General features: G+C 47.5%; 1 protein-coding gene across 1 annotated transcript; it reads right to left on the reverse strand.

Annotated features, from left to right (window-relative positions):
• Positions 1-2,348: 2,348 nt before the first annotated feature.
• PSTPIP1 (proline-serine-threonine phosphatase interacting protein 1) lies at positions 2,349-24,398 on the reverse strand. The gene is made up of 10 exons (XM_056796792.1): positions 24,303-24,398; positions 23,103-23,201; positions 20,430-20,475; positions 18,842-18,921; positions 16,380-16,478; positions 15,375-15,471; positions 14,251-14,341; positions 4,699-4,769; positions 3,361-3,479; positions 2,349-2,805 (listed from the first exon to the last, which is right to left on the reverse strand). The coding sequence occupies exons 1-10, from the start codon at positions 24,357-24,359 to the stop codon at positions 2,674-2,676; spliced, it is 891 nt and encodes a 296-aa protein (XP_056652770.1). The 5' UTR covers positions 24,360-24,398; the 3' UTR covers positions 2,349-2,673.
• Positions 24,399-24,826: the final 428 nt, after the last annotated feature.

Consider the following 24,826-nt stretch of genomic DNA (forward strand, 5'->3'; position numbering starts at 1 on the left):
CTGAGAACAGGTATACAAATTTTTAAGGTTTGCAAAGCATGTTACAAAGATTATCTCAATCTGAGCCTCACAATAATCATGTAATGATCCCCATTTTTAGATGAGTAGACTGAAGATCAGATAAGTGAAGTAACTTGCTCAGACTCGCACAGCTAGTGAGTGTTAGAGGAAGAATTGTCTTCCTGACTCCATATCCTGTGCTCTACTCACTCTGGTAGGCTGGGGCTTGGGGGTGGATAATGAGGGCATATGTGTCCTTATCCTAAAGGTCATGTCCTCTACAGCATCACAGACAAGTGGTTATCCATTTTCCGCTTGACCTCTGTGGCAGCCCATTCCTCTCTGACAACTCCTTTCCTGGTCCCCAACACTGAAAATTCCCCCTGAGATTGCTTTCCTTTTACCCTGTCTATATCTTGAATGTTCTTCAATATTTACATGTTGTCTTGTTCTGCCCCTGTTGCGCCCCCCCCCCCACTTCTATTAGGATGTGAGCTCCTTAAGGGTAGGACCATGGTTTTGCATGTCTACACATCCTCTATACATAGCACAGTAGGTACTTATCTACTTGTTGGCTTGACTCCAATTATTGGAAATTTTTTCTTTTGTTAAGCTAAAATCTCTTTCCACTCTAAGCTATACTCCTACTCTCTGGACTTTCTCTACTGTTCCCCCAGGGGACTACCTTTTCCCCCCTCCCATCTCTTCCCCCCCACCCTTTTCACCTTTGTTTTATGGACTATGAACTCTTGAGAACAGGGACTGTCTTTTTTTTTCTGTCTGCACTTAATTCTTATGACTGGAGGCATAAAAGTCAAGGGCAGGAGAAAATTTCCTGTTGATCAGCCTTAGGAGATCTTAGTTTGGGGAGGAGAGGAGGAAGATCTGGGTTTAAATCCTGTCTCTGACACTAGCTCAGTCTGTAAAGCAAGGAGGATAACAGAAGGGTAGCAACAGTAACAACAATAGTAATTTTGGGAGAGAGCTTTAAAGTTTGCAAAGCATGTCTCATTTGAACTTCACAATCATTCTATGAGGTAGGTAATAAGTGTTATTATAGAAGGGGTGACTGAGGATCTTGGAAGAGATGTGACTTACCTAAAATCACATTAGGAAGTAGCAGAGGTGGGGCTTAGCCTGGGGTCATGATTCTAACACTTTTGAGACCAATGAGCCTCTTCAAGGGGGGCAGGGACACCCATTCATTCTCTCTCTCTCTCTCTCTCTCTCTCTCTCTCTCTCTCTCTCTCTCTCTCTCTCATATCTCCCTTTCTTCTCTCCCATCTCTTTTCTCTCCTCTCTGTGTCTATCCCTCTCTTTCTCTCTCCTCCTGCCTTCCTTTCTCCACCTTCCATCCTTCTCTCTTCCACCCTTTCCATCTCTCTCCCTTCCTTTCTCTGCTCTCTCTTTCTTCCCCCTCTCTCTTTTTCTCTTGTCTCATATTTTTTCTTCTCCCTTTCTGCCCTCTCTTTCTCTGTCTCTGCTTGTCTGTCTGTCTGTCTCTCTCTCTCTCTCACACACACACAACCCACATACCCCAAAAACGACAGTTGACTCCCTATTCCACCTAAGGCAAAATCCAAACTCCTGTATGGCTCTTTCCAACCTAGTCATCCTGTACATCACTCTATTCCTTCTAGTCTACACTTTAGTCTAAGTGGTTCTCACACTATTACCCTGTCCAACCCCCAGCCCCACCATTCCTGTCCTCTATACCATTCTTGGCTTATTTTCTTCCTTTATGCATTGGCTTATGATGAGTTTCCCTCCTTCGAGGCTGGAACATCCAACCAGTTTTCCTCCCATCACTACAAGGGTCAGCCATCACCCCATCTCCTCTGATTCTCTCACTCCTCTCAGCTCCTCCAGTAATGACCACATCCTCTGGCTCTCAGTGTGTGTGTGTGTGTGTGTGTGTGTGTGTGTGTGTGTGTGTGTGTGTGTGTGTGTGTGTGTATTAGGGGCAGAGTTTTCTCTCCCCACATGGCCTGGATGATTGATTTTTAAGGTCCTTCCCTGAGGGCTTCCTGAGGTCAGGACTGGCACCTTCTATATCATTGCCTCACCTCTTTCAGCTCTGCCCCCAACACAGCCATGGCCACACAGCCAACACAGGACATGGCCAAGAGCTGATGGAATGGTTGATGATGTTTGAGTTCTCCTCCCCTAAACCCTTGCTTGGAAGATTCAGGTGTTTTGAGGACCAGAAAGGACTTGTCTCTTAGACAGGGGCTTGTGGATAGAACTACAGAGAAATGTTACAGCTGGAAAGAACCTTAGAACAAAGAATGTCAGGCCTGGGAGGAACCATAGAACAGAGAATATTGGATCTGGGAAGAAACCAGAAATGATCTAATCTAACTCTTTAATTCAAAGATGGGGAAACTGAATCTGAGAGGTTGAACAATTTGCACATATTACATTAAGGACTGAGCTAGGTCTAGCACCCAAGTCTCTCCCATGCTAGCTCCTTTGCTCTTCCCATTCCACACAGCTGACTTCCCACCCCCCAGGCCTGGCCCATTAGAAGCCATGAAGAAGGCTTAGTCAAGGCAGTGTGAGCTGCCCCAGAAACTGAGGCAGGAGGGGTTGGAGGGCATCTCTTCCAGGGTGAGAGGAGTGATCAGGCAGATCACTCAGGCAGAGGGGAAGGGGTCAAGGCTGGATGCTCCTTTAGAGCTTCTCCAGATAGGAGCCTGGCACAAAGCCCCTTTGCCCATTCCTCTCAACCGTCCACCAGCCATCTTCTCCCTCCAGGATGACTGCCAGGATATCTCCAGCAGTGATGTCCAGTTCATCAGCATTCTGAAATAGAATCATAAGTGTTTAAGTCAGTAGGACCCTCAGAGGAGCCAACCTCCCAGCCCTAAAGAAGATCAAATAGCCTCTTCTTGGATACCTCATGCAATGAGGAGCTCACTACCAAATAAACCAGCTTGTTCTATTTTTGGACAGGCCTGGTTGCTACAGTTTTTACTTATATTGACTGAAATCAGATTTCCTGTAACTTGTACACCCCACCTCAATGCTACTTCTAGGTCTTCCCTGGGGAGTCAAGCAAAATGAGTCAAATGTCTCTTCTTCCCAATAGACTTTTAGATACTTGAAGACAATATTATGTCCCCCTTCCCTCCCCCAGACCTGTCTTCTCCATCCTACCACCCAGATCTTCCTCGTTAAGGAACTCACTTAAATTAGAGCAATAAGAGGGAAGGAAAGAAACCGGCATTTCTTAAGCACCCACTGTGTGACAGGCACCAATATTGTCTCATTTGATCCTCATGACAACAATGGCAGGGAGGTGCTATTATTACCCCCATTTAACAGTTGAGGAAACTGAGGCCATCCCATCATACTCACCTGGGCCACATAATCATAAAGCACCCTGTAGTCCTGGGCCAGGGCTTCTGGGGTGCTATTAGTTTGTACAATGTCCGCATAGACGATGTCATTCTTCTGCAGAGGAGCAGAGATGGGCCCTGCCCAAGAAAGGTGGGGTAAACATCCCTGGCACTCCCAGCCACCCCTGGAGAGGGTGAAGCCAATGGGCCCCCAGCAACCTCCTGAGAAGGACCCCCAATATCCCCCTCCCCCAATCTAGACTGTAAATACCTTGAGAACAAAGACTTAGCTAATGTCAAGCCTAGAAAGGACCCCTAACCCCTTGCCAAAGTCCTGGCCCTCCTTTTTCTCTGGCACATTTGAGATCTAGGAAGTACTTTTATTCCTCACATGTCCCCTGTGAGGCAGGCAGTGTAGACAGCATCATTCTGAGGAAGAAATGTCCTTTATTGCCATTTAATCTCTATTGAGTCACCTGGAGCCCAGAGCAGTTAAGTGACTTGCCGAGGGTCACACAGGAGGACTCTGGGTATAAGTCCAAGTCTGGCTCCCATAGGCTGGCTCTGGGACCCCTTTTGCCTGGTGTCATCAGCTGCAATGGAGGGTCCCCCTCTTCCCACTCACCATTTAGATATTTCTTCTCTCCCTCTTCTTCCTCTCTCTTCCCTTCCCCCCCGCCCCCGCCTCCTTCTGGCCCTCATTCTATACTTGACCCTGGACCCTCCCTTGGTATAGCCCTGCTGGAGACTAGGCAGAGCCAGCCTGTCCTTGGGCCCGCTCCCACTGATGCCCATGCCCTTCCCTGGGGCCCCATGTCGGGTCCACAATCACCACCCAGTCGGAGATGCCAGACTCTTGCGGGAGAGCCTCAGCTGCTCTACATGGCTTCTCAGTTTCCCTCCTACTCACTTTCCCAAATTAAACACAGAAAAAGATCCCAGCTGTTGTCTGGGGCACCACCCAAACCCAGAATCTCCGGGTCTTTGAATGCCAGTGGGGCCCATAAGCCAACCTCAAATAGCATTTGGGGAGGAGCCAGAGTGACGAGGGGACATCGGGGGACCTGGGTTCCAGGCTCAGCTCTACTGTGAATATGCTGCAGGACTTTTGGAAAACCATTTCCCTTCTCTTTAGGCTTTCACCCTAAAAGGAAGAGAGCTGGCCTGGGTGATACCAGCTCTGACATTCTGGGCTGCTCCTCTGTTATGTGCCCATCTCTCCTTCCATAACTCCCCTCCATGGTCCTTGTACCAAAGCCCCTCTTGGTAGTCTCACCATAACGAACAGGGGCCCAGACCCTCCCTTTCTACCCACTCCAACTTCTGAGTTTTTTTCCAGAAAGAAAGACACAGTTACCTGCAGGAGGGGCAGAGGGGGTGGCATTCTCAGTAGAGTTTTTTGGGCTCCCATGTAACAGCCCTGAGAACCTGTGGGGTCAGAAGGAAAGAAGGCTGGGAAAATTCTCTCTCAAGACCTTAGAGACAAATAGTCCACATTTATGCAGGGTCTATAGGTTTACACTGGCTTTCTTTCTAAAAACAACTCTGAGAGTTGACAAGAGTAAGTTTCAGCATTCCCATTTTACAGATGGAAAACAATGAGGATCATAGAGGGGGCACAGCTAATAAGTATCAGAGCTGGGATTCTAATTATGTTCTTTTGTCAATGAGTCTATTGTTTATGCCCATGGTTGCACAAGGGTAAAAAAAAATAAGGCTGCAGATGTTCTCTGGATTGTTGTGGACAAAGCACTGTGGTCAGAAGACCTGAGTTCTAGTCCCACCTCTGCCACTATGAGATAAATAGAAAAATTACTTCACCCCTTTGGGGCCTCAGTTTCTTTCTCAGGAAAATGTGAAGGTTGGATCAGGGGGTTGAATTAATCCATCAATCAATAAACATTTATTAAGCACCAACTATCTATACTATGTGCAGGTTGGTTGCTGTCCTTGGTACCCAAAGAGGACCAAAATGACATTACCATGTTGGGGTCAATATATAATGTGTCTCACTGCGGCTAATCAAATCAGTACAAGCTTGGGATCTCTACCACAATGATACAAAGAGGCAAAAGACAATCCCCATCCTCAAGAGCTGACAGTCTAAGGGAGGAGACCACACGCAAACATATATACAGAGCAAGACATATGCAGATTAAATAGGAAATAATTAACAGAGGGAAGAGGGTTTGTGGAAGATTTCCTGGAGAAGGTGGGACTTAAAGAAGACTAGAGAGGTCAGTAGATGCTACCACCTGTTTTTGTCTAGCCAGGGAGTTAAGAATGGATTTAAAAAAATATAAAATAAAGTCTTGCTTATTGTATTTCTTTAAAATTTCTTTACAAACTATTTGATGTTTGTTTTATATAAAAATATAAAACTCATTCTTAGCCAGATTTGGCCCATGTGCTATCATTTGCAGATCTCCAGGCTAAAATGATCTCGATGGTTTCTTCCAGCTGGGACATTCTACATCTATGACAATGCCTTCAGTTTGAAGAATGGGAAAGTTCTCCAGCTTCTTGGCTCACTCTCCTCCCTTGCCAGCTGTGGGCAGGGACTTCTTCTGTGCCCTCTCCTCCCACCATGTGCCCAGATGTGATCCATGACAATTCAGCTGGACAGCAGAGCCCTACAAGATTGCGAAGTCCCTAACATTGGTCCCTGGCACTCTCCTAACGCCTCCATGTCCTCTTGTAGCCTTGGCTCTTAAGTACTCACCCAGTGTCCCATTTCACAAATCAGTCAACCCTCACAGTATTATGGACTCCTCAAGCTGGAAGTGACCACCGTGGTCATCTAGTTCATCCTGAGCAAGAATCCTTTCTATAGTCTCCCAGACAAGGGATCAGCCAGCTTAACTTTGAATACTTCCATTGATGAGGAGCTCACTATCTACTAAAGCAATTCATTCCTTTTAGACAACAGGGATTATCTGGACATTTTTCCTTTTCTCAAGCTAAAACTCTCTCCTCTCTGACTTCCTATCATTGTTCCTAGACTTTTCACTAGTGTCAAGAATAATTCTCATCTCTTTTCCAGACTGGCCTTTCAAACACTTGAAGATGGTTATCACATCTCCCTCAAATTCTTTCTTCTTCAAGCCAAACATTCCTATTTCTTCTCCAAACTGATGATGGTAGACTTTTGTTCTCTCCCTCTTGTTTTCTGGATGCATTTAAGCATCTCAATGTCTTTCTGAAAGCATAATGCTCAGAACTGAAAGCAGTATTCCAGGTGTGGCCTAACCAGGGGAAAGTAGTACCTCTCGCCATTCCAGACCTTCTGACTCTTAAAACAGAGTCCTAGGGTCAAAATCTAATTTTTATTTTTATTTTTTAACCTCTTATCTTCCATCTTAGAATCAATACTGTGTATTGCAACAAGGGCTAGGCAATGGGGTTTAAGTAACTTGCCCAAGGTCACACAGCTAGGAAGTGTTTGAGGCTAGATTTGAACCCAGAATGTCCTTATCTCTAGATCTGGCTTTTAATCCATGGAACTACCTAGCTGCCCCCTTAAATTAAGTTGTTTTTGTTTTTACCCATAAGACCTTCTTTTGTTGATTCTCATTGAGCTTGTAGTCCACTAAGATCCCTGGATCTTTTTCATACAAACTGTCACTTGGCCACCTCCATCCTGTCCTCATTCCCATTGATTTTGATTCCTGCTCTGGTCTTAACTGATGAATTGAAGGTGACCCCAACCCCCAGGGGTTATTGGAGTTTTATTTGGGAGAACTTAAAGACCCAAAAGACTAAAATTCTAATAGTGAGATTTCTGGCACCATGAGGAGACTGGCACTCTTTAGGGTCTTCCCTCTTCCCTCCCTTCCTAAGCAGTTGTCTTATATTACTAGGTCTGGTCTTCATGCTCTCCCCTTGCCCCCCACCTTCACAGCTGTCCTCAGGAGGGGACACTAAGTGGTTACCAATCCCTCCAGGTGACTCAGCCTTGCATTCAAGTTGTTCAAAAGTGGAATAGTCTTCTAGAGAGAGCATCAATCCTGGAGTTAGGAAGATCAGAGTTCAAATTCAGCCTCAGACATTTAGAAAGTGTGTGATCCTTGGATAAGTCACTTAGCTTCTGTCTACCTCAGTTTCCTCATTTGTAAAATAGGGGGAATAACAGCAGCTACCTCATTTTTAGGCTTGGTATGAGGATCAAATGAATTAATATTCATAATGTGCTTGGTACATAGTAAGTGTGTTATAAATGCTGTCTATCATTTATATTAGGAGGTACTGAGCCTTCCCATCGCAAGAAATCTTTGAGTAAAGGCTAGATGATTATTTGAAGGGGGTCCTGATTTGATCAGTGATTTCTTTCCAAATCTGGAAGCCTACAAATGGAGGAGGGGGCCCAAAGAATGGGAAACCATGTAGGTCCATGGGGGGAGCCACCACAGTGGCTCTAACAGGGGTTGGAGGCTGAGAGGTGGTGAGAGGAGAAACAAATGGAAAAGACTTCCCTGTTTCACAGGTACACTTTGCACATATGGCCCAGGAGGAGTTACCACTGATTCTCTCTATCCAGGGATAACTTGGCTTATCTGAGGGATGGGTATGTCCATCACCTCCCTATCCTTTCCCACCTTAAATTCAGAAGGGCATAGGAGTCAGGGTGGAGAAACAGAAAGTGCTCAAATCTCAGCTTTGTTGTCCATTCCTTATCTGATGCCCAAGCCCCTCACCCCACAGCCTACCCTCTGATGGGGATCTTTGGCTCACTGGGCCAATCCTCAGACACAGCCTTGGGCAGGGAGACATTCCAGCTGAGCACCTTTAGCCTTTAGAATGTCAGTTCCTTGAGGGCAGGTACAGATTCATTGTTGAGTGCCCAGTGCCCAGCATACCATAAAAGGGACTTAATTGATGCCCACTTGTTCTATTCAAGCGCATCAGGTTCTGAGCTCTCCAGGGGAAGGAGGGAGGAGGGATGTCTTCTTCTATCTCCTGGATGCTCTCCTGCCCACAAGCTGGGAAAGAACCCTGACTCGTGGGTGTTTAGCTTTTTAGAGTCCTTCTCCCCGATGACTTTTCTCTCTCTTTTTTAGTTTATTTTTTAGATGTTTATTGATAGCATTAACTTCTTGAACATTTGAGGGGTTACAGAATTTTCCATTATGTAAATACTGTAATTCTCATATCAAAGGAGACCCAGAGAGGGGGATGAGTCTGTCCAAGATCACATAGCTAGTCAGGGCTGCAAAAGAGAATCCAGATCTTTGGACCAGAATCAATGCTCTTTCCACCACACTAAAGCCCCCAGAAAACCTTGTGGGAAACCCTAGGAGCTGGGAGCAGGGTTGAAAGGGTAGCTAGCCCAGCAGGGAGGGGGCAGTAAAAGACCAAAAGCTATTCTCTGAGGGACCCATATCATGGTGTGACCCCAGAAAAATGGCCCTGAGAGTCCTCATGACATCAGCCTGTTGAGGACCAGAAATTTGTCCAGGGACCATGGACAGTGACAGGCACACACCAAAAGCACATAGATGGAGATATGGGCACACCACAAAGCTCCACCATGCAAGGGGGGAAACAAAGTCTATTTTTCTGTGACTCTAAAAGCCAGGGATGGAGGAGTAGGGAGGAGGGCTGGAAATGGCTCAGAAACCCCACTGGGCTCCACAGAGGGCTGCTGGCTCTGCTCCTTGAAGCTTCTTCTTTCCTTTGATCCCGTGGCAATCCGCAGAGCACCCTCCTGCTTCCTTTCAGCTTTTTGCTGGGGACCAATGAAGTCCTTTTCTAGAGATTTCAATGTGGGAAACACGAACCCCAAATGCCATCAATAGGAGGTAACTGTGTGCTCGTATGTGTGAACAGATATTGAAAATCATCCTTCCAGGGCAGCTAGGGGCTCAGTGGATTGAGAAGTGGAAGGAAAGGGGTTTTTGTGAATCATCATTCCACAAGTTGGTGGATGGGTGGGTGATTCAAAGGGAGATTCTTCACTCTGGCATTCAAGGCTCTCTGTGACCAATTCATTTTTGTCCCATGACCCCCTCACCCCAGCACAGAGACCTGTGATTTCACTGATACAGGGAATTTCTGAGTGAGGAAACTCGAGCAGGTTGGCATCTTCAGTGCCATCTCAGGGAGTTCCCTGGGCAGAAATGTCAAGTCAAACCCAGGCATATCACTGGAAAATGTCTAACAAAATTAATGCTAACACAGCCTAGTTCCAACTCATTTGTGGTTTCCAAGCCAATAGGCAGACCCACAAGATCCGTTTCTATTTTGGTTTGGCTCTGAGGGATTGACTAGTCCAGGGTCACATAGCTAGAATGTGTCAGAGGCACAGATCTTCTAGGCTTTGAGATCAGCTCTCTATCTACTGCACCACCCTGGCTCTCACATAACTCTAGACACACTCCAGCCAAGCTGGACTCCTTGCTCTCTCCCCAAACACACTCCCTTCCTACAATCTCTACTTTCAGAAATCTCATCCATGCTCCAAGGCTCTGCCGGTCTGCCATCTGCCTCCTGGAAGCTTTCCTTGACCTCCCTTCCCTAACTGCCCACCCTAAAGAGCCCAGGGAGGACACTTTGATTTTGCCTCACATTCAAAGATCTCAGGAGATGCTTTTGACATTTGTGATCCTGTTTTGGGGTCCTCGTGGGCAGGAACATGCCTTTCCCGCAGGATCATGGGATTTGGGACCAGCACAGAGATTAATGATCTTTTCCTCCAACCCCTTGATGTTTCAGAGAAGGGAACCAGAATGGGGAAGCCCCTCCAACTCTGCCTGGGGGCCTCTCTCCACTGTGGCTCAAAGCCTTCTCCTTCTCTAAGTCTCCCTGAGCCCAGCATATTTGTTGAATGAATGAATAAATGAATGAGCCAGCAGCATCTCGTGATCTGTAAAGGGCTCCATTCTGCCCAGGAGGTTCAGCTCCTCCCCTTCGGCAGTGAAGCAAGGCTAAGCTGGGGGGGCTCCCTGAGCCAGAGGCAGCCGTCCCTGCTGGGAAGCCCTAATGAGAGGATGAGCTGGCTGACTGCCCGCCTGAGCTCCCCATGATCTGGGCCTGGGGAATTCTTCCCAACTTGGTAGCTATGGAGGGAGCCAGGCTGCTCCCCCGAGAGAACAGGGCAGCATTCTCTGGGTGGAGGATGTGGAGAGTACCAGGAAGGCTCCCCCATCCCTCCCTGCCCTGTGCATCATAGGCAGAAATTGTCTGGTAGAGCTTCATTCCTTTGGGAGTAAGCATGGCCTTCTCTAAGTTCTTCTTCCCAAATGCCACTCCCCCTGTGATGGGGGCCATATTGAATTCCTCATAATTCAGTGTGAATTGGTTTCTTCGCCAGCTTTAATCCATGAGAGTGGGAACCTCTGAGACCATAAGAAACAGAAGAAAGGTGAATGGATTTTGAAGTCAGAGCCCTGGGTTCAAGACTTTTCTGGGCCTCAGTTTCCCTCTCTGCAAAATGAGAGGTTGAAACTAGCTGGTCTCAGAAGTCCTTCTGGCCCTTCATATTGGGATACCAAGGACCCAGGCAGTCAAACAAATTGATCTTTGTGTTGGGACTAGAATGCACCTACCTCACGCCAGTGAGGACTGCAGCAACCTGAGTCTTTGCTTTATAAAAACAGTTACACTTAAAGGGTGAAGAGAAGGCTGGAGGGGTCTCAGGAGACCTCCCTTACCTCACCAACGTCTCCCCCCTTAACTTCTCAGTGCCCAAAGTAAGGTGAGGGGCTGCCTTGGATCAGAGGAGGGAGTTTCCACAATGAGAGTTCCCCATATCAATTAAGTCACAAGTTTAGTCTCTCAGCCTCACTCTGCTCATCTGTAAAATGGGGATAATGAGGGCAGCTAGGTGGCTCAGTGGATAGAGAGCCAGGTCCGGAGACAGGGGTCCTGGGTTCGAAGCTGGCCACAGATACTTCCTAGCTGTGTGACCCTGGGCAAGTCACTTAACCCCTATTGCCTAGTCCTTTCTGCTCCTCTGCCTTGGAACCAGCACTTGGTATTAATTCTAAAGCATTAGGTAAGGGTTTTAAAAACAAATGGGGATAATGATATCTGCCTCGAGAGGGAGCTAAGTCTCTCTGCTCTCAGGTCAGTTACCTCACAGATCAAAGGAAATAAATGCAGGGAAGCTGGGTCCGAGGTGAGTTTGGTCTCTGACACATCTTGACTGTGCGATCCTGAGCAAGTCACTGAACCTCTGGCCCCAGGAAACTCTCTAGGACTATTCCTTGCAGAGAAGAGGCTAATTTGCATGAGTAGAGGGATTTCCCCCACTATGTGGTCCTTATGCCCCAGAAAAGCCATAAAGTACTTTGTAAAATTTCCTTAAGGGCAGCTAGGAGGTACTGTGGATAGAGCACGAGCCCTGGCATCAGGACATGAGTTCAAATCCAACCTCAGACACTTAATAGCTGTTTAACCCTGGGCAAATCACTTAACCCTGTTTGCCTCAGTTTCCTCATCTGGAAAATGAGCTGGAAAAGGAAATGGCAAACCTCTCTGGTAGCTCTCCCAAGAAAACTCCCAATGGGGTCATGAAGAGTTGAACATGACTGAACAACAAAAAATCCTTCCTTTTCAGGGCTGCAGAAATGTAAGTTGGGATGATGCTTATAAAAGCTGGAGGCAGCTGGGATGGGAAGAAAATGGGAAACGGCTAAATTTGAGTCACTGACAGAGCAGCTGTGTGACCCTGGGCTAGTCCCTGGTCTTCAGTTATCTTTTTTTTTTTTTTATAAAATGGGCATAATAATGCTTACTCTCTATCTTCTGGGATGGGTGGAAAGAAAACATTTTGTAAATCTGAAAGTACTAAAATAATGAAGAATCATTCTTTGATTTTTATTCTGGGCTCTGCTTCTGTAACAACAGGTAATTGTTTATAGCTGTTCTGACAAGAGGGGCTATGAAAAGATGAAAGTAGATGGAGAGGGGAGGAAAGAAAGTAAAGGTAGAAGAATAAACACTAAACGACATTGGAACTCAAAACAATGCAATGGTCACTCCTGACTTATTCCAGATGGCTAATGAGAAAACACACTTCCATTATCTGGGTAGGGAGATCGGTGGACCACAGGTGCAGAACAAGGCATGCGCTGTTTGGATGTGGTCAACATGCCCATTTTACTTGGCTAACCATAGTTCTTGGGCATAAGGGAGAATAATATTTGGGGAAGAGTAACACGGAGTGATTTTTTTTAAGAGGAAGAGGTGTCAGGAACGGGTCAGGCTGGCCGCAGGGCTCAGAGGAAAAGGGCAGCCAGGAAACTTGGGTGAGAAACACTCCGACTGAAGGTAGCTTGGGCATGTCTGCAGGTCCCGGGTTATGAAGGTTTAGGTGTTTGTTGGAGCATTTTTTTTCCACTCAAAGCCTGTAGAAGGATGTCAAGGAAGTTTGCAGGTGTGAACACAACACAAAACACAGAAGTTGGACAACAGCTTAAAAATCCAGACATAGAAATAAAAAACACATTCAGGAGATGTGACAGTAAAATATGGTAGTGGGGTGAGTTCACAGAGAAACAGGGGAACCCTAACAGCTTCAGGTGTCTTTCAAAGATCTTGGAGGGACATAGAGAGGCAAAAGACAATGGTTGGTTTCAGTTTCTTCCTCTATCAAATGATAGCCCCCATCCTCCCTAGATGCCAGGGATCCAGTGAGAGGATGGATGTCAAAGCTCTACTGCATTCTGCCAGACAAATGTTGGCCACCATGAACCTGAGGCCCTAGTGGGGAAGTATCTTGGCCAAAGTCATGCCAAAACAGCAGCAGAACAAGGGATGGACAGATAATGAAGGGATCAGAAGAACCTTTCCAGGGACAGAAACCCTGGATCATTAAAATCCACTTCCTAGAAAGAACCCTAAATTTTGTACCCATGGTAAATACTAGCCATTGTGTTTTCAACCAAAGGCATGACGCTGACCTTTTGGGGGGAGATAATGAATGCCTGGGGTACTGCCCCATGAGGATGGGCTTGAGACCCTGGGACACTGTGTGAGGTCACTGAGAGAGGCGACCAGGTGTGGGTCACCAAAGCTCACCCCAGCCTACCACTTGGAAGCTTCCTGGTTTGACTAATTTTTCTTGCTCACTTGGATTTTCTGGCCCCCAGTTTTCCCTTGTCTAAAATGGAGGAAGGACTGTGTGACCCTGGGCAAGTCACTTGACCCCCATTGCCTAGCCCTTACCACTCTTCTGCCTTGGAGCCAATACACAGTACTGACTCCAAGATGGAAGGTAAGGGTTTAAAAAAAAAAAGAATTAAATGGAGGAAGGAGAGGCAGTGTGCCATCTTGGATAGAGTTGGGCTCTGACACACATCCCTGAATTTCTCAGGGCCCTCAGGTAACTCTCTAAGTCTATGAAGTTGCAGAACATTTGGAGATCTTGACTGGGTTTTGGGGAGGAGTTTCCTCACACCAATTAAATAATGAGTGAAAACAAAATAAAAGTGTTAATTAGCTGTTAAGCTCTATTGTTTCTCTGCTGCTAAAGGGTTGTAAGTACCACCAGTACCCTCTAAATTAGGCACCATCTCAGTTCAGCTACCAAGGGACAAAGACAATGTTGCTCCATCTTTGGGGTGTGTGTGAGTGTGTTTCTGGAAAATGATAGATGTTCTAATAAGGACACCAAAGACCCAATTGGATATCGGGGCAGAATCTGCAGAGAAGGATCTTTCTAAGGGATTCCAGTTACTTGAAGGGGAAAAAAAAACCCCAACAGATAAAAGAGTGGCAAGTATAAATGCAGAGTGCCCCAGAATTGCATTCTTGGGGCTGGTGCACCCCCTTTGGCCATACCTCCTGCTGCACCCTGGGATGAGATTAGATTTGGACAGATCTGAGCGTCGGAGGTCCCAGCTGTCCCTGCTGGGCTTACATCAACCATCAGCCTCCCAGATCCCACCCCCCACCCCCGGGTCCTCACCTCTTTATCATGCCACAAGCCGGGTAAAGGTTGGGACTGTGGGAGCCTCCATTGGGGTTTCGATCGTAGTAGTTCTCATAGGAAATGGGCTCTGTGTATTTGGCGGAGAAGAGAAGGAGACCGTGAGAAGAGGCATTCGTGACCAATGAAGGCATCCCCGTTCCCACCCCATCGCCATCACGGTCACCCCCTGCTTGTTGCCTTCTAGCTAATCCATGCCTTTATTAAGATGCTAAACCCAGTGCTCCAAACACGCTCTGACCAGGGTAGAACACAAGATGGTCCCCCTCCATTCCTGGGGGCTTTGCCTCTTCTCATCCAGCCCAGCTCACGGTTGCTTTCTTGGCCCCATATCACAATCTTGATTCTTACTGAACCTGAAGCCCATTCAAACGCTTAGATCTTCCTCAGATAAACTGTCAAACTTCCCCATTTCTCCCCCAAGTCCATTTCTAGTGGATAATTAGATCTGCTGACTTCCATCTTATTCAATAAAGTACAACATTCTGGTCTGGCAAGACGTTTTGGGGGGTCCTGACTGTGCCATCCAGGGCTAAGCAGCCCTCCCTCCCAGCCTGGAGTCATTGATCGCCTTCCCTCCTTTTCCTCCCTCCTTCTTTCCTTCCTTCCTTTTTTCTCTCCCTCCTTCCTTCCTTCCTTCCTTCTTTCCTTCCTTCCTTCCCTTTCTTCCCTCCTTCCTTCCTTCCTTTCCTTTCCTTTTTTCCCTCCCTCCCTCCCTCCCTCCTTCCTTCCTTCCTTCCTTCCTTCCTTCCTTCCTTCCTTCCTTCCTTCCTTCCTTCCTTCCTTCCTTCCTTCCTTCCTTCCTTCCTTCCTTCCTTCCTCCCTTCATTGATCTTATCCCAACTCTTCTTCACCATCTCCTCCTTTCTTCTTTGCATTATGGTTCTTGTATTTCTCCCCTTCAGTATATATTCTTCATACCCAGTGACACCTCCTATTCTTTCCTTTCTTTAAAAATTTGATCTCAGGGCAGCATTCTGTGTGCCTCCTGGGTGGAGGCTGTGGTGTAGAAGCCTCTCTTTAGGCTCCTCTCAAGCCCGCTTGTCCCCCTTCCCCTCCCCGCCAGCCCCAGCAGTCCTAGAAAATCCTGTCCCTGGACTCACCTGGCCGTTCTGTTCCCGTCATTTTGTTCTGGATGAAGAAGTCTATGTCTGCCTCGATATTGCAGCCCTCTAGGCTTATCCGGACTTCTTCATAGTACTGCCAAGGGGACAAGGTCAGTCAGCCTTGTGGATGCAGAGCAGCAGGGACCCAGAAGCAGGACCTGTGGGTGCTAGCCCTGTTTCTGCCCCACTTTCCCCTGCAGGACTCGAGGCAAGTCCCAGGCTCTCTGGGGCTCCATTCGTTCCCCACAAGACCCCTCTCTGCTACCTGGCTCAGCCATGGCCATTAGGAGACCTTGTTTGAGAAAGCCCTTTGGGGGCTCTGAGGCTATGGCAGTCGGGTGGGTTGAGCGCTCAGTGTCGAATCAAGAAGACCTGAGTGTGAGTCTTGTTGTGGGTATTTATTAGCTGTGTGACTGTGGGTAAGTCACGTCATCTCCTCTCCTGTCCTCGTATGTATCAGAATAATGAAAGCGCCAACCTCATGGGCTTTTTAGGGATGGGGACCCGTAAAGAGAGGAGGAATCTCTCTCCATCAGGGCAAGTTAGCATCTGGCGTGTGACTTAGAATGTCAGAGAGTTCCCAGCACGTGGAGAAGTGCCGGCTTGCCCAGAGTCCCCCAGCCCGAGTGTCAGAGGAAGGATTCAAACCCGGGACTCTGCAGCTTCAAGGCAGGCTCTCCAGTCACTGAGCCAGCCTGTTGCTTCTCTGCCTGGGTACCTGTCTTCCTTGCTGCTGGGTCTTTAGGGGGCCAAATGAGCTAATACATGGGAAGCGCTTTGCAAACCTTCACATGCTCTCTAGCTGTTAATAACTGTTATTACCGAGTGAAGAGAGATTTGCTCTTTTGGGAGGGCTGTTGAGAAACCATCCAAAGCCTTCTTCCTGGGAAGAGCCCTAGCGGAGCCCCCCTCGGCGCTCGGACCACCAGTGGCCAGAAATGAGCTGACAAACGCCGGGGCGGCCAAGGGAAGGCAGGTGAGGGAGCTGAGTGCATCACCTACCTCGTCATCTTTGACGCACTGCATGGACAGCTGGTTGCAATGGACCCAGAGCGAGTTCCGAAGAATGGTGAGGCGGTCACTCTCCTGGAGCTGAAAAGCCTGAAGCCACAAAGAGATTTCCTCAAGTGGGGCCATCAAGGGGGGATGGAAGCACCCCACACCCATCTAGGGTACCACCCAGGGGCCGGGAGAATTTTTTCACCAGCTTTTTGTGGCAGGGTCCACTGGAAGAACCCACTGGTTTGGGGATCAGGATCCATGCCACTGAGTGGCCTTGTGCAAGTCACTTCTCTCTGATCCTCAGTTTTCTCCTGTAACACTTGTACTCTCCACCTCACGGGACTGGGCTGAGGAAAGCATTTTGTAACCCCCCAAGAGTGTTAGAAATTTGAGTCATTTTACGAGTAAAACCCAGAGGAATTGCACGTCGGCTTCAGGAGGGGGTTGGAAGAGGGCAGGGAAAGAACATGAACCTTGTAACTATGGAAAAATATTCTAAATTTATTAATTAAAAAAATTTCCAAACAAAGAGAAAAAGAAGGAAATTTTAGTCATTTTAAATAGTATGATGATGACTATTTTTATAGAAAAAGGGATCTTTGTCTTAGATGAATTTTAGTTAGAAATTTAGTTAATATCCTGGGACAAGTTACTATCCTGGGACAAGTTAATATCCTGGGACAAGTTACTATCCTGGGACAAGTTAATATCCTGGGACAAGTCACTATCCTGGGACGAGTTAATATCCTGGGACAAGTCACTATCCTGGGACAAGTCACTATCCTGGGACGAGTTAATATCCTGGGACAAGTCACTATCCTGGGACAAGTTAATATCCTGGGACAAGTTAATATCCTGGGACAAGTCACTGTCCTGGGTCCAGGTACTGTCCTGGGACGAGTTAATATCCTGGGACAAGTCACCATCCTGGGACAAGTTAATATCCTGGGACAAGTCACTATCCTGGGACGAGTTAATATCCTGGGACAAGTCACTGTCCTGGGACGAGTTAATATCCTGGGACAAGTCACTGTCCTGGGACGAGTTAATATCCTGGGACAAGTCACTGTCCTGGGACGAGTTACTGTCCTGTGATGAGTCACTATCCTAGGGCGCTTCTTTTGTCTTCAGTGTCCCACCTGTGCTGAGTGCCGGTGGGTGGCGTATCCAGGCTGGGGCTCTGTGGTTACCCTCTTCCCTTGCTAGGTGCTCACTCACCTTCTCTTGGCCAAGGCTTGCTTCTTTTTCTTTTTAATTTTTAAAATATTTTCCATGTTTACATGATTCATTTTCTTTCCCTCCCCTCTCCCGGGTCCAATAAGCACCTCTACTGGGTTAGACAAGTGCTATCACTTAGATCTTCTTCCGTATTTGGCTAATACTTCCTAGAATTCTCTCACCAACTCCAGGAAGCCCTAATAGAGTCAGAGTCCTAGAAGAGGTTTGGAGGTCCCTGAGTTCAGCCTTTCTGCTAACACAGAAATCCCCTCTCAGACACCTGGGTAGGACCAGCTTCTGTTTGAATATTTCCAGCCACTGGGCACTTGCTACCTCTCCAGGCAGTCTGTTCCCTTGTTGAACAGCTCTGATTGTTTGTCCTGACTATAGTCTCTCCTCTTGGTTGTTTAAAGACAAAAAGAAATGGTTTTGGTTTTACACCACCTTCATTTCCCAATATTTCTACACATACACACATGAGCACACACACAGAGAGAGAGAGAGAGAGAGAGAGAGAGAGAGAGAGAGAGATGAGAGAGAGAGAGAGAGGGAGGGAGGGAGGGAGGGAGGGGGAGAGAGAGAGAGAGAGAGAGAGAGGAGAGAGAGAGAGAGAGAGAGAGAGAGAGAGAGAGAGAGAGAGAGAGAGAGAGAGAGAGAGAGAGAGGGAGGGAGGGAGGGAGGGAGAGAGGGAGACAGACAGAGGGTGAGACAGAGACAAAGACAGAGAAAGACAGACAGATAGAGACAGACAGAGAGAGAGAGAGAGACAGAGAGAGAGACAGAGAGACGGAGGGAGGGAAGGAGGGAGGAGATGGAGGGAGGGAGGGAGGGAGGGAGATGGAGGGAAGGACAGGGAGAGACAGGGACAGAGACTGAGAGAGACAGAAAGAAAGAGAAAGAGAGAGACAGAGAGAAAGAGCTAGCTATACTTTATAACAAAGATTAAAAAAGAAAAAGGAAAAGATAGTTCATCAGAATTAACAACTGCATCAACTATGGTGTAATTCACACCCAGAAGCCTCTTGGCCTTGCCCCCCCAAATGTGGAGGACCAGAGAATCAGGGGACCCCAAGAGCTTGGAGGGCATCTGGTCTAACATCTCACAGAGGGGTGAATCACTTCTCTGACATCCCAGACATAGGACAGCTGATAGAAACCCCCCTCCCCCAGCAATGGGGGCCTCACTCCCTCTAGAGGCAACTCATTCCATGCAGACTAGTTGTAGCTGTTGGGGAGCCACTTACCTCGCAGGTCTGCTGGTGATCTTGCTCCCACTCACACCTGACCTTGTCCAGCTGGCTAACATTCTGTTTGTACACCCGCTCTGAAAGGCAAATCCATATTCAAGTTTCTGGGTTTTGTTGGAAGTCAATTCAGCCTTGCAGCAAAGAGCCAATGTACAAGCCCCCCAAAGCCTCTTTGGCAAGAGCCTTGGTCCAGATGTTATCACCCCATTGAACAGTGGCCAGGCCAAGACCGTCCGTGGCCAGATGAGCACCCTTTTGGCCTGTCTCTTCTCTTGCATGTAGTCCCACTCGGGCCTTAAGGCAAGCTCTCTGCTCTCAGGAAATCAGCCTGTAGGACCTCAGCATTGAAGGCAGGGGCCTCAGAGACCTGCTAGTTCCACCCCCTCATTTTGGAGATAAAGGGAATTTTATGGGAGACTGAAATATGAGAATGTGAGGCCCAAGGGAGCTAAGCGACTTGCCTCAGTTCACACAGATAGCAAATGGCTAGGCCAGGATTAGAACCCATGATCCCTGATACCCAATCCTGCCCAATATTGTGCCAGGCACAACACTGAGGCTACAAAGCTAAAAACACAAAAAAGCCAATCCAGGAATGTCTCTGCCCGGAACACCATCCCCCCCATCCCCATCTGTCCAAATAAAACCCATTCTCCAAAGCCCAGCTCAGCTCCTACCCCTTCTAGGAACCATTCCAGCCCCCAAAGATCTCTTCCTCCCAAATTCCAGGAGCAGCAGTCATAGGAGCATCTCACCAGTTATTATCTTTGATTTTAATACAATTCAATTCAGTGAACATTTAGTAAGTGACTACTGTGTACAAGTCACTGTTGGAGATGCTAAGGATATGCCAATGGAAAATGGCGGCCCTCGCTCAGAGTCTACAAGGAGGCCAAGGCATGGGCACAAATGAGTGTGCTTTCAGGTGCTGCTCTCACCCTCAATAGAAATGATCCCTGCAGGCTGCATAATGAATTAGAAAACCACAAATCGAAGGATAAAATTATATGTTCCGTGATGATATATGGTATGTATATACGATATTCTATTTTAATTTGTTTTCTTAAAATATTTCCCAATTACATTTTAGGTGTGAGACAAAGGTGTGAGGTTGATGCCTCTCCTCTAAGGTACGATCCTGTAACCAGAGGACCAGGTAAAGATGGAAGAAATGAGGACTGAATGGCAGCATCACAAGGGGGCAGAGAGGGGTGAGCGACGACAGGGTCAAGATCAAGCACAGTGAGTAGGGGGCTAGGCTCCTCTGAGTTCAAATCCAGAGTTGGGTATTTATTAGTCATAGGACCTTGAGCAATTTTTGTCTGCCTCAGTTTCACCATTTGTAAAATGGGGATAAGAATAGCACCTACCTCATAAGGGTATTGTGAGGATCCAATGAGGTAACATTTGGTAGGTGCTTAATAAATGCCATTCCCTTCCTACCCCCCTTTTCTAGTGGCAAATGTCCCGACTCCCATTCTAGTCTAATCCTATGATCCCTGGTCAAGTTTCCTAGGCTGAGTGGGACAGGGATGCTGGGGGGACGGTGGGTTATGGGGAGTGGAAAGGGGCAGGGAGGCCATACCTGCTTCGTTGGCTGCGTCTTTACATTGCTTTGCCTTGTTCTGACTCTGGAATATGAAGAAGGAGAACATGGCAGCTTACCTGCTTGGGCACCAGCTCCTCATTCAGGGGGCAGGATCCCAGAAGCCTTTCTTGGGACCCCCAGCACACACTAGGCTCAGTCGTGGCTGCGCAGTATTTCCTGCTCCTCGATGTCTTTTTCCGGGTCATTCTTCCTTCAGGGATTGCTTGCAGTGGCCCCCCTCCATTTCTAACCACCACGTAAGGTCCAGCTCAAGTGCCACCTCTTTTGTGAAGAACTTCCAGGCACACAAGCCCCCCTCATGGTCCCTCTTGTCCTCTGTTTTGAGGGTTGGTGGTATCTCCCCAAAGAGACTAAGAACTCCTGAGGGCACGTACTGAGCCCTAAAGTCTAGGCATCCCCATGGTATCCAGTCCTAGAAACACTTGGGCTAAATTCTCTTAATTGTATCCTTACGCCAGCATTGGGAAGGAGGTAGCGTGAACATGAATGACTGTCTCTGTCTTGTAGAATCACAAGGCTGAGATTCAGATCACTGTGATTTGCCCAGGATTTGAACACTAGACCGGACTCTACTGCCTCACCTAAATACCCCAGTACTTCCATTATTTCAGCTGGTCCCTCCTGAAATAAAATAGAAGCCGAGACTCCCTGAGTTGGAAGGGATCTGCTGGGGTATCTAGCCCAATCTGCTGTAGATTAAGACTTGTCTCTACAACATCCCCAAGAAGCTGGTCATCCAACTTCTGCTTGAATACTTTCAGTGATGGGGAGCACACTACCTATGGAATAAGTCCATTCTACTTTGGGATGGTTCTACCTAGGAGACTCAGTGGATAGAGCCCTGGGCTAAGAATCAGGAAGATCTGAATTTAAAGCCTTACCAGCTGAGCTTCTCTCAGCCTCCTCATCTGTAAAATGTCAGACATATATTCCGCGGTCTCTAGAGTCCTTTATTGTTTTACATCTAGAATTCTATAACTGTTAGGAAGTTCTGCCTGTATGTAGAACCAAAATCTGCCTCTCTGAAACTTCCCAATTCTGCCCTTTGGGGCCAACAAGCCTGAGAGGTGGTGAGCTGTAGAAGAAACTGTGCTGGGCTTGGGATTAAAAAATGGGGATTCAAATCTTGCATCTATACTTACTAACTCTGTGACCGTGGCAAGTCACTTCCCTCTGAGCCTCAGTTTCCTTCTCTGTAAAATAGGGACAATAATTCTTGCATTATCAAAGTTGTGAAGAAAGAAGCCTTTCTTCGAGTGTACCTTAGAACTGAGAGTACGGCTAAACGGCACAGCAGGAGGACAGGTGATAAAAGTCTCAAAGAAGGCAGATTTGGGTACAACAATGTAGCGGGAAAACTTCCTGATGCTTAGGACTCTTCAAAAGTGGATGGGCGGCCCTGGAATTAAAACTCCTCTTTAAGGGATCTTTTTACATGAAAAAAAAATTCTGTACTTAAGAGTCATCAACCAACACAAATCTTTCAATATGTGAAGAAAAAAAGGAGGAGGAATTGTATATGAAACTGTAAATGTCCAGTTTGTTTTTAAAGTGTGAATTAAATTTAACTAAGCAGGGACAAAAATCATCCTATTTGTGTCCTCTTCTCTCATTTCCTCCTGTGCATATTTTAAAATGTTTTCTTGATGACAAGTTAAGTGGCAGAGCTCCATAAAATCATAGAATCATAGATTCAGAACTGATATAGAACTCCTTAGAAGCCACTAAGTCCTACTGTCCCATTTCATAGATGAGGAAACTGAGGGCAAGACAGGTTAAGTGATTTACCCAGTGCCAGGAAACTAGGAAGTATCTGAGCCAGGAATGTAGATATCTCTGTGTACTGCTGTAGGAGTAAAAATTAATAAATACTCCTAGTATTTAAAATATATATATAACTATAAAAATAAATAAATATTTAAAATATTTAAAAATATAAATCAAAAAGAGAGGAAAAGAAAAAGGGTTCTTTCAGTCAAGTGAGCAGAGCAAAGACTCATGCCTGCAGTACTTTACCAAAAGCACAAGCTCCAAAGAAAGGGTGGCTCTCTGCCAAATTTCTCTCCTGAGCATCCTTATGTAAAATGAGGACGTCACTTAAAAGGATGCTGGGAACGTAGCTCAAGTGTGGCAAATTTTCCACTTGCACACTACCTACCTCCATACTGTCCCTGCTACCTCTTCCTGGCACCTCAGGATCAGATAATTCAACCTGACTCTCAGGTCGCTCAAAAGCACCCCCACTCTTTATATTCCCTGTAGAAAGTCCGCTCATCCCTTCTAACAGACCTCCTCCCCAGACTCACCAGGGCTGTCGCTACTTCCAGTCCCTATTGGGATCCCCGGCACCCCCAGATACTCCAGATTTGCTAGCCCAGGCAGGAAATAACATCCTTTCCTCTTTTCCTTAAGCCTGACAGAGACGGCATGAAGTGGGCCAATGATGGAAGCCATGGGAGATGGAGGGACAAAGGAGGAGAACCACCTCCTTCCTTCGCTGTTCCAGCTACATCAGCAAGTCAGAGGAGGGACTTTGCTTGGAGCAGACAGCCCGGGCTTGGCTCTGGGGCTCCCTGGTGCTCGGCTTCTCCCCTCTGGCCCCCTACACCTGGGTCTCTCCCACCCTGGCTGAAAGCCATCGTCTCGTACCTTTTCCACCTGTTTCTGGTTGCCCTGAGAGCTGATGCGCTCGAAGATGTGCTCCGCCTCATCTGCGTCCTTGCACTTCTGCTCGTAGGTCTTCTTGGACTGTGAAGGAAGTAAAGGCAGAAGAGCCTCTGGGAGGGGTTTCTTCTCAGAGCTCCTCCCAAGAAATGGTCCAGGCTGCTGATGGGGAAGCCAAGCCTATTTTAAGGTCACAGTTAAGAGTCGAAGGACGGAGGCGAGGCTTTGGTGGAGTGTTTCTGGGGGGTGGAGGAGGAGGGTTCCATGACGTGGAGTAGCCTAGAGCTCATGATCAAAGTCCACTTTAGCCTTCTCTCCAGGGAGACCTGGGAAGCGGGTGCCCCCTCTCCTGGGAAAGTTCTCCAGATTCAGACTTTCCCCTTTACCCAAAGTGCCATGGTGCCTGAAATTCCCCCATTCATTCTCTTGGGTTCAGAGTTCTCTCCGGCCTTTGAGGGAGGGGGACGGCCACCCTGGCCCCTCTCACATCCAACAGGCAGGAAGCTTTCAGAATCTTTTCTTCCCAGAACGAGGGACCCAAAGCCACCCAAAGGCCCCATCGAGAGGGGAGAGGGGAGAGATGCCTCCAGAGATGAGCTTCTCAGCCCCATCTTGGTATAGCCTGGCTGCTCTTCCTCAGGGCCACCACTGGAAGGCCATTCTCCCCCTAGCTCTCAGACCAATAGCAGGTCTCCAGTGACTCCCTCCCCCACTAACAGTCTACACAAAAGGAAGTCACAAAAGGGGGAAGGGGATGGGAAGAGCCTCCACCTTTCATGGGGAGTCTCTACCCTCTTTCCTCAGGGGAGGCTCTTCTTCCCTCGTCCCGAAGAATGTTACACATTTTATTAGTGTCTGTTGTTAGATTCCAAATGGAGATCAAGGCCAGAGTAGGAGACAGAACTGATGTGGGATCGTATTCATCTCTTGGGACCCTGCCCCAGCCTGGACCCATCACTGGGGGCTCCTCCTGCTCATCTTATCTTTGTCCTTGACCATATTAGCCAAAGAGTCTACTGATTGTCCATCAAGGGGTCCCCCACCCATAATGGCTTTGTGACTCACTCTCAATGTGTTCTGCTGACCCGGGGAAAGGCCACCCACTCCCTCTCTTCTACTTGGCCCCCGCCATGTCTAGGATAAAGCCTGGGGCTCCTGGGGTCGCTGGAGACCCTGGAAACTCACCTCCATCGTCTTCTTGTAGAGGGAAAGTTTGCTCTTTTGCACCCGGTCCATGGCCATCTCATACTTAAAAAAAAAAACACACAGACAGACATGTGGGCAATGGTTCTAAGATCCTTCCTAGATCTGACAGTCTGGGTTCTAGGTCTAAGGTCCTTCTAAGTGCTGAAAGTTTATGTTTTGTGTTCTAAGATCCTTCCCAGCTCTGACAGTCTGGGTTCTAGGTCTAAGGTCCCTCTAAGTGCTGAAAGTTTGTTTGGGGTTCTAAGATCCTTCCCAGCTCTGACAGTCTGGGTTCTAGGTCTAAGGTCCCTCTCAGCTCTGACAGTCTGGGTTCTAGGTCTAAGGTCCCCTCTCAGCTCTGACAGTCTGGGTTCTAGGTCTAAGGTCCTTCTAAGTGCTGAAAGTTTGTTTTGTGTTCTAAGATCCTTCCCAGCTCTGATAGTCTGGGTTTCTAGGTCTAAGGTCCCTCTCAGCTCTGACACTCTGGGTTCTAGGTCTAAGGTCCCTCTCAGCTCTGACACTCT

The sequence above is a fragment of the Monodelphis domestica genome, chromosome 1 (genome assembly GCF_027887165.1).
Source record: "Monodelphis domestica isolate mMonDom1 chromosome 1, mMonDom1.pri, whole genome shotgun sequence".
Classification (NCBI taxonomy): Eukaryota; Metazoa; Chordata; class Mammalia; order Didelphimorphia; family Didelphidae; genus Monodelphis; species Monodelphis domestica.